We start from the raw sequence: 10,532 nt of genomic DNA, 5'->3' as shown, positions 1-10,532 counted from the left end.
TAGGTTTGTACATTTGCCAACTGATCTTTAGGATGGACATGATGCAAAGAAATCAAACCTTCTTCATAGCAATCCCCCACACAGTGGTGTCTGATGTCCAGTGATGATGGATGAATGAGATACTGGATTTTTGATGATATATTTCAGCTACTTGACAACCCTGCATAAAAGAAGTCTTTTGAGCAATTTATATCAAAATCCAATAACATATTTTGACGTTACAAACAGTTGGACTTTTCAGCAACAACAACAGCATCATAATATTCTTCAATCAGTGTTGTGGAAACATCTGCTGCATGTGTACAGTCAAAATACTAAGTTTATTGCCTAGGAATTGATATCCCCCTGATGTAGTCTTTTCACACTCTTGGTGTCTGTACTTGTTTGAGTACGATAAATTTTGACAAACATGCTCCTAGCATATGCAATGTTCTTTGAGGACCCACTATTTGCCTAAGGATTCTCATCCTTTGGCTGTGGCACAAGTTTTTCAAGCTTGTTGTCACTGAACTGCTGAAGCTCTTCTTAGGAGACAACTACCCAACTTTCTGTTTTTCAATGCTTTATGGCACTTTGACTTGTTGATGGAGTGGTAGAGAGTCAGCAAGAAGACACATGTTTTAGGATAGCCTTTTTAAAAAGAATCCTTTTCATTGATGTTGCCAAGAGAATGGTGAAATGGTTGAGTTTTAAGGAGGATTGATGTTTTAACAGGTGGAGCTGCAGATGTGAATCATCTGAGCTAACCACTGCTGGTGACTTTGATAATCCAGCAGTAGCTTGAAATGGATGTGAAAGGATTTTGAAGGAGGGGTTTGGCACACTGAAGATTTTTTATCCACTTTTGATGAATATTTATCAACAGTGGTTTGGTGAAGTGGTGGTAGAGAATTAGAAAGCAACTTAGATCAAACACTATTTGTATATCAGTGGATGAGCTTTAACAGTTGTTTTGTACATCTGCTGCTCTGATGATGGAAACGATTTTGGTATCATGTCCAAAACCTGTTGATGATGAATGTGGGTCACCTACAGAACCAAATACTTGACAAACACATTTTAAATGCAAGTTTATCAGAATTAATCATAACAGCAGGGTTTACAGGGATTTTTAATGCAGCAAATTTACTTGTTTCAGCATTCAAGGTGTTACCACATGTTTATCTATTTCAAGTTTTGAACACTTTTATAGATTCCTGACAGTGGTTTAGTACCCCATATGATGGAAACCTTTTTACTATGGCTACTCATTTTGTGTCATTAGAACATGAGCATCCAAGTATTTTAAGGTCTGTTAGCAACCAATCTTTGATCAGTGTTAAAATAAACTTGAGTTTGACATGACCTTGACACTTGCACCATTTCCTTTTGATCTATTTTCAAGGATAGTATCACCAAAAAAATAAGGGTCTACATCCTGACAGGTGTTTGAACTTCTGCTATCAAAAACAAGTAAGAGTACAAAATATATCATTCCAAAAAAAAAATAAAGAATAATATATCCTGTTTTATTTTGAGAAAACTTTACAAAAAAAAGTAAAAGTTTTCTGAAAATAAAGTCAATTAGATCTGGTGTGTCTCAAGAGTTAAAATAACTTTGAATAAGGTCAAAATCACTTCATTCTCAAGCTTAGGACAATGGTCAGTGGTTTGAACAAAAGTCCTGTAACCACTGTTTGGTACCATTTCCTTGTCAGTTGATTGTTACCATGAGGAGCCAGTTCACAGGGGTTTTGAAAGTTCTTTGTGAACCTTATTACCATGTGAATAATTTCTGAAAAATTTGGCCTATTCCTCTTTATTGAAAGATATCTGGAGATACTTTTGTTACCTGAACTTCCCTGAAACAATGATTGTGCATGGATGATTGATGACATTATGTTTGACCAAAAATGCAGATCTATTTTTGGTTTTCCTTTTGTAGGATTAACCGGTGGACTCTTAAGTGTTTTGGGTTTATACTCTTTTCTTTTGAATTCAAAAGTTTTGAGATAAACACACTTTTGAGTTTTTGTAATTTTTCTTCTTTCCCTTTTTGCCCTTTCCATAGAAAAGTATTGAAACTTTTTACTGGAAGGTTTTCAAGGAAAGAATACTCAATCCGAAATCATTTTCAGCAACGTTTTTAGAGATTTGGACATTTTTGCACTTGCTTATGCCAAATTCCACATTACTCATGATCTGGATATTTTAACTGCTGATTTTCTTAATGTATTCTTAACATAGTTGATTTTGGTCCTATTAGAGAAACCTCAACCTGTTTTTCAATACATAAGATCTAAATAGCTAAAGTTTTAATTTCCCTCTTTTTATGCTAACAAAAACACTAATGTTATCATTTGAACATAGATTTTTGTTAACATGAGGCAAACACTTTAGAAGCAGTCATGATAAAAACATCACAACCTTCATAGAAAAAATTGAAATCAATTTGTAAACTAAATAGATTATACCATAGTTATCAGACATATTTTCAAATCTGAGCACTATAGGTGTTCTATGCATGATATCACTTGTTATATGAAGTTTGTGTGTCATATGACATCTTGGTTGTTTTACAGAGTATCAGATCCATCATTTTGAACATGATTTCTCGTTGCTCTGTTTTTCAACTGAATACAATCAACCTTAGTATCAATGAATTTTGAGCTGAACTGTTATGTCAAATTAATTGTTAGATCGAATTTGACTGTCCAGGCTCTGATACCAATTGTTAGGATCTGAGGCTGTCATGATTCGTGTTTGTTTGCATAAAACTAATAAGTGCAGCGGAAATGAGTAGCAAACTTTGTAAACACAAACAAAGAAGAGAAAAGTATGATAAACAATTGCTTTACATCAAGTTGAATGGTTACAAAGCAAATCAAGAGATTACAAGCATGCTTACAATACTAAACTCCCCCTCAGCCTGATACTCCCTGGTTGATCGTACAAGATGAAAGGAGATGAGCAAAAAGCTCCAAGCTCAAATAGAACAGTACAGGTACTGCTCTATTTATAGTGCAGATCAAACCACTGAGAATCAAAGCTGACGTCACCATGAAAGTGACATCTAACAACCTGTAACTACTGACTAGTACAGGCCCTGCTTACTAAACAACTGATTACAAGATATAAGTTAAACTACTGCTGTTGAATCTGCTGTTGATACTAAGCCATTGTTGTGGTTGAGCAGTGGTTCACCTTTGGTTGATCAGGCCTTTGGTTCAACAGTGCTTGTCTTCAACAGGGCTTTGGTCCTCAGCAGTATTTTGAGACATCAGTAGATTGGACATCAGTGCTTAGTCTCCAGCAGTCTTTAGGAATCAGCAGTAGTTGTAGGTCAACATTTGTTGTAGAATATCAGTACTTTGAGTTGCATCAGATGTTGGAGCCACTGTCAAGGGGAAAGTTTAGTGTAAACCGCTGCTTATGATGAATCCACTGTACTGAACCAGTTTTGGCTTTACATCATCTGTTCCTCTGGTAGGGTTCAATCCCAACAACCCATGAGTTTATGGTGTGATAACACAATAGCTATTCATATTGCAAATAACCCCATGCTTCACGAAAGAACCAAACACATAGAGGTGGATTGTCACTTCACCCGGGAAAAGCTTGAAGATGAAACGATTAGAACGCCTCATGTCAGAACTGGAGATCAATTAGCAGTTGTGTTCACCAAAGCCTTGCCCGGAAACAAAATTTACTCTATTTGTAACAAGCTGGGCATAGTTAACATATATGCTCCAGCTTGAGGGGGAGTGTTAAATAAAATAGATAAAATATCCACTTGCTAGCCAATTATTTGTTTCACTAGATAACGTTTCTAGAATGATTATTTTGCAACTTGTCTATTAGAATATTAGTTTCTTATCCTATAAATAGCATGTATATTGTAATTTTTCGTAGTATGAAATACAAGTTGTTCTTTAAGTGATTACTTTTCAGTTTCTTTCATACATGAATATGTAATTATACTAACATGCTTATGTCATTCACCAAGATTTTGGAATAACACGTCACATAATCTAATAACTGAAAATTTTCATTTTCTTTCACTAAAAATAAATCTAAATATATGTACACTAGGTTAGTTCCCCGTGTGTTACACGGGTTGAACAATTTAAACTATATAGTATAAATATTTCCTGTAAATGCTAAACAAAGACAGAGACATTTACATACCATATTGACATAAATGAGTTAATATAAATGTAACACATTAACTCGTACATATTAATTAATGTCGTAGAGTTCGATAAGACGGCTCTAATGTCGGTTGAATGAGGTCAATCAGAGTCTATTTGATACCCTTTGTACGACTTCTTATTTTTTGAATCTTTGTATTTGATTCTAAACCTATTATTAATATTATTGATAATAATTTTAGTTATATATATCAATAATATATTTAGTCTAACATATTAATATTATTATGAATTTCGAAACTTATTTAGCTAGGATTTAGAGTTAAATGCCATTTTAGTCCCTGTGGTTTAGGCCATTTTGCCAGTTTAGTCCAAAGGTTTCATTTTTAACCTGTGGGTGCAAAAAAGTTTCATATTTGCCATTTTAGTCCACTAGGTTAACTTCATCTATTTTTTCTGTTAACGAGAAGGCCAAGTTGGTCATTTTGTATGTAATTCTATAAACTAAAAGGGCAATTCAGCCATATAAAATGACCGAATTGGTCTTCTCGTTAACAGAAAAAATAGATAAAGTTAACCCAGTGGACTAAAATGGCAATTGTGAAACCTTTTTGGACCCATAAGTTAAAAATGAAACATTTGGACTAAACTGGCAAAATGCCCAAACCACAGGGATTAATAATAAGAATTTGTATTAGATTAGATTAAATATTATTACTTTTTGTATTAGATTAGATTAAATATTATTATTATTATTATTATTAGTATTATTAATAATTTTAATCAATTAAATGAGAGAATGACAAGTGTCCCAAAACAGCTTTCTTTTATTATATAGTGGGACACTTGTAAAATAAACATTTTAAAATAGAGATTTGTATAGATAAGATTAAAAGATGGAATTTGCAATTTTATATGTAAAAGATGGAATTTGCAATTTTATATGTAAAAGATGGATGAGATTGATTCATATTAATTGTCTACATTTGCTATCAGTACTTGTAAAAGTAGGATATTCGACAAACCCAACAACTTGTTCTCCACCTTGTCTATAAATAGCGATGAAAGTCATGAAAATTTTTACATCTTAAACTCTCCCTTCTATCTTCAAAAATAAATAAATAAATAAATACATTTTATATTCTCTTCTTAAAAAAACAACCTTTAACAAATACAAAAACCCTCTCGTAACGTACCAGAGATCTCCAAAAACCGACAGACAATCCTTGTTAAAGACTAAGGTATATTTCTCCAAAAACCGACGGACAATCCTTGTTAAAGACTAAGGTATATTTCAAAACCATTTCCTTTTATCATATTAAAGAATAACAACAACAACAACACTTATATTAATAGTGAAAGCAATGATAATAGTTGTATGATGCTTTCCAGCTAAATTCTAATGCTTCTCAGTTAAATTCTAAATTCTGATGAGTCAAGTTAAATTCTAACGCTTTCCAGTTAAATTCTGATGAGTGTTAAAGTCTGATGCTTCTCAGTTAAATCCTCACGAGTCCAGTCAAATTTTGATGCATCTCAGGTTAAATTTTTACGAGTCTAGTTAAATCCTCAGTTATTTTTTATGGGTCCACTTAAATTCTGATCAGTTAAATTATAATGGGTCTAGTTAAACTCTGATGCTTCTCAGTGAAAATACTTTGCTTCTTGCCCCCGTGCGACTTAGATACATCCCTTGCAGCCGGCACAAAGTCAAGGGAGCCAGGTCTTTTGTCAAAGGAGCTAAGGGGATGTTTGTCTTTTTTGTGAAAAGCTCTTCTTGATCTCTTATGTCTGCCCCACGCAGACCACGCGCAGACGTTTGAGTCTGCAGTGTGTTTGTTTTTTCTGTCTGCTCGTCCTCTTTTTGGAGCAGATGTCTCAAGTCTTCTAACCTCTTGTCCTCCTCTTCTAAACAGACCATAGATCCTCCACACAAACCGTAGCACCTTCTTCTTCTTCACCCCTTCCTCCTCCCAACTCCCCCACCTCCCCCACCTCCACAGCCACCGCCGACAACCCCCTACCTCCACCGCCGCCGACAACCCCTACCTCCACCGTTGCCGACATCCCCTACCTCGACTGTCGCAAAATTAGTTAAGTATGCGTATCCGGCGTAAGCCTAGCTTGAACGATCTTACCCATATACAAACCTTGCATCCTCCTTTGTTTCACAAGCTTTCACCATCGAAATCCTGATCTTTTCAGCTGCACCCACAAACTAATTCTTGATCAAGATCGTTAGCAATGATGCAAAAGACTCAACACTGGTTTAAAATTGGGTCTTTGTGACAAAAGATTGAAAAAAGAGAGAGTTGTGTGTGGGTTCAAATTAGGGTTCTTGGTGAAAAAAGAAGTGATTTTTGATGGAGAGATTGATGGAATTATGGATCTGAGAGATCGGTTTTTCTGCGAATTGGGTGAAGATATTAGATGTGAAATCTTCTTCTTGTTCTTCAATTGGTGATGATAAATATTATGATGGGGAACAGGGAAGTAGAGATATGAGAATAAAGATTTGAACTTGATGGTGGATTCATGTGTGGAGTGTTTGAGGATGAATGTTGATCGTATCATCATCCATGTAGTGGTTATGTTTGAGTTATTTATCAGTTTATTTGTATTTCAATTTATTTCAGCAACTTGCAGAAGTTAAAAAACAAACAGTCTTCTTCTTGCATACTGCAGAGGTTTGGTCCAACTCTTCAGCTACAGATGTCTGTAGATGTGGTCCAAGACTGTAGACGTTTTACCTCTGAAAAAACAAACAACACTTAAGTGTCAGAAATAGGTCTTATCCTGGTCTTGACCTCACGTACGACTTTGGACACACCCTTGTAGTCAACACAAGGTCGTAAAAGTCATCATTTTGGCTTACTTTAGGTATGGTCTCGCACGCGACCTGAGGCTATCTAATGTGGCCGGCGCAGGGTTTGGGACCATACCCCTTCAGCGTTGGACTCATTCCATAAATCATTTGTTCGGCACAAGTTCATACGATGCCTTGAGCGGGGTCAAGACTCAAGAGTGAAGTTTAAAACTTTAGGATTAATCTGAAGATCCTTGTTAATTTGTGTTTCCTAATCATGATGTATTAGGCCTTCGGGCTTGGGTTTTACTTATGTCTTGTATTTAGACGTTAGTTAATTAATGAAATTATGTCGTTTGTTTCTGAACTTCTGCTATAGTGACACGATAGTCTATCTGGGTTGGGATGCTACACATAACTGTGTTCGTTTATGCATATTGACATTATTATAAATGACTATACTTTAAATTTTCATAAAATCAAAGCACACAACTATGTTATGTGATTTTGGATTAAGAGTACATAATTATGTAATATCCGATTTTAGTGACTAATATAAAACTATAATTTACTCTAGACTTGTCCAGACACAATTCTCTCTCTTCTAGAACAATATTAGATCAGGAGTGGAGGCACAAACTATGACATTGGTGATGTAATTGTCATCGTCTCCTTCAAAGTCTTTGCTTTAAAAGACGGTGACACTAACATCCGTATAATTCACTCTTTAGAGTGTGTGGCAAATGAGATCTGTTAAGTATTTTAAGGGAAAATTATGAGATAATTTAATAATAACCATAGCAACACACTTACAATCTATATAGATTATCTCTTTTTAATGTGTTAATACAACTTCATTATTGAGCAACTGGGCAAATTGGTATTTGATAAGGTATTAAGATGTATTACAGTCCAAAACCCAAGTTAGAAATTTATGGTCGTCAAAATCATTCGCTACTCACTTGAAAAAAAATGCAAACGAGTCAATCGCCAAGCACGAACAAACATCCGCTCGGTTCGGCTTGGCTCGGCTCGTGAAACCCAACATACACAAACACACACCTGGGGCGGGGCATTCAAACGTGCAGAACAAACCCATATAACCTCTACCTCAAATACGAAACCCTAGACTAAAATAAAATCATATACCTTCTTCATTGATGATCCCCTTACGACCTTACATGGTACCACATCTCCTCAGTCAAAATCAAACTACAATTCACGATAGCACTGTTCGGTATTCAAATAGGATTTAAATAACATGAAATTCGATTCAAATTGAATATGAATTTCGTGGTTCAAATTCGATTTTCTAATATTCAATTTCGATTCAATTTTGGTAATCCATTTACCCGCTATCCTTATGTAATTTGCCTTGTGATTCGAAATTTAATTAATGGATCTTCTGTTTAAAAAAAAAAATTCATATCGTATACAAATTTATAATTTGATTTGATTCAACCAAATTCAAAATATATAAATACTTTTTTTTAATTATGTTAACTATATATAAAAGACTGAAACACAATGGACCAGTAGATAGTGTTCAGACGGTTGTGAAGCGTAGAAATAAATCATTTTTTTTTTTTACTTTTGGTAGTTAATTAATTTTATGGTAACCTGTTATCAAATATGAAGTTGTAATTTGGATGTACCACTTTGAAATTTTTGGATGTTTTTGATGTTTTATTATTTTTATAAGCTTTGTTTTTATGTTAAAAGATTTCATGTTTGCAAATTCATTTTTTGGTTGAATTCAAATGACCCCGTCCGTCCAAGCCCAGACCCAAACCCAAACCCAAACCCAAACCCAAACCCAAACCCAAACCCAAACCCAAAGATTTTTAGCTTTCTTTTTAACGAGCCAAGACCCCCTTCTCAGTCGAACTGGAACCGGAATCCACCACTCCGTCATCCGCCCTGCACCACCGCACCGGCATTCTGTACGGCCGGTTTCAATTGAATCTTAAACCTCTGTTTATAATTTCTTGACTATTATTCCTCTTATATATCTGCGGTCATCAAGGTGTGTTTTCCCATCGATTTTCAAGGTTTTAGGTCTGATTTCTTTATGTTCATGCTCCAATAATGGTTTGCGATTGCACTTTAACATGAAATGCATTTACATGTTGTGTATTGATTCGTTGAATTTCAAGGTTTTAGGTCTGATATGTTGTATATGGATGTGTTGAGAAATTGATTGTAGGTCATGAAGAAACATAATTCATAATTGTGTGTATAAGATTACCTGGAGAAGAGCAATCGAAATCACAAGTTATCTTGTTCTTTCTGCACACCAACTGCTCGATGTTTTGCTTTTACCGCCACTTCTGATTCTGGGTGAACTTTAATTTGGTTCCTAGTGGTTCAATCAAGCAAGATGACCTGGATGTATATTAGAAGAGCAATCACAACTTATCGATTTCAGCCGAGTCTTTCATTGTTACGGGCTGTCCATAATGGAGCTGAAACAGCTCGTGATTCGCCACTCGGATCCGCAAATGAACCCACTTCATCATGTTATAGTCGCAGCCTTCGTCGTTTGCCTTTGGCTTCGAGAAGTGGTGATCGATCCAGTGATTACAAGATTGACATTGTGGACGATGAGACTTGGCGAGTTTCGACAGGTTTTGCAGGTGTCCGGAAAGATGGTATCACCCCGAATCAGTTACCCACTCGTGAAAAAGCAGTTAACAGTGAATCTCGAAACTCAGATCACCCGGATTTTGATGACATTGATGATCTGAGAATATGTGGGAAGCTGTTCTATAAGCTCGACAGAGATTCAAAGGAGTATGAAGAGTACAATTTCGATTTCCGCAGGAACAAGTCTTCGAAAAGCAAGACGAAACAGACCCAAAAAGAAGACAAAACGAAACGGAACCATGTTGAACAGAAGCGTGATGAGATGAACCGACTGGAAAAACCTGTGATCGAGAAGAAGCTACGTGTTCCGACTTTCAATCAACTTACAGGGCCATACCATGAGCCGTTTTGTTTGGATGTTTACATCTCAAAAGCATCTGTACGCGCGTGCATTGTTCATCGCGCGACCAGTAAGGTTGTGGCTGTAGCACATTCCATTTCCAAGGACTTGAAGTATGAGTTGGGTTCAACTAGGAATGCTGCCGCTTGTGATGCTGTGGGGAAGGTATTGGCACAACGGGCTTTGGCCGATGATATTCATAATGTGGTTTATACACCAAGAAAGGGTGAGAAAGTGGAGGGAAAACTTCAAACTGTAGTTCAGTCTGTGATTGACAATGGCGTATGGGTGAAGATCAAGCTTAAGAAGACCAAGCCTCGAAAATCTGGGTTCGCGTCTGTAAATTATGACTCTTCAAGGTCGTGACGCCAGTGGTAAGCGCTTGAGGCCCTGTAATAGAGGCTCGGGTTCGAATGTTGCTTTTATGCTTTTACCTGATCACATTGGTTGACGGGGACCAGTTAGTTTTCCGGTAAAGGGTTATGATGCTTACCCAAAAGAAAAATATAAGCCTAATTAATGTCTTAGTAGGTTCTTATTGGTTCTACTTTTTAAATTGAACGCCTTTTGTTATTATTATTGTTATATCAGTTTTTACTTCCTATGTTTT

At 35.9% G+C, this 10,532-nt stretch overlaps 1 protein-coding gene across 3 annotated transcripts; it reads left to right on the top strand.

Annotated features, from left to right (window-relative positions):
- The first annotated feature begins 5,283 nt into the window (after positions 1 to 5,283).
- LOC110885751 lies at positions 5,284 to 10,532 on the top strand. Of its 3 annotated transcripts, none has more exons than XM_035987851.1 (2): positions 5,284 to 5,417; positions 9,143 to 10,532. In XM_035987851.1, exon 2 carries the CDS (start codon positions 9,317 to 9,319, stop codon positions 10,286 to 10,288), a length of 972 nt encoding a protein of 323 aa, XP_035843744.1. In that variant the 5' UTR covers positions 5,284 to 5,417; positions 9,143 to 9,316; the 3' UTR covers positions 10,289 to 10,532. The 3 variants fall into 3 exon arrangements, with proteins under 3 accessions (XP_035843744.1, XP_021989150.1, XP_035843743.1); XM_022133458.2 differs by lacking the exon at positions 5,284 to 5,417 and adding an exon at positions 8,772 to 8,962; XM_035987850.1 differs by lacking the exon at positions 5,284 to 5,417 and adding an exon at positions 8,772 to 8,994.

This window comes from Helianthus annuus, chromosome 3 (assembly GCF_002127325.2).
Source record: "Helianthus annuus cultivar XRQ/B chromosome 3, HanXRQr2.0-SUNRISE, whole genome shotgun sequence".
Lineage (NCBI taxonomy): Eukaryota > Viridiplantae > Streptophyta > Magnoliopsida > Asterales > Asteraceae > Helianthus > Helianthus annuus.
The sequence above is the reverse complement of the archived record's forward strand: the minus strand, read 5'-3'. Positions and strand labels throughout refer to the sequence as shown.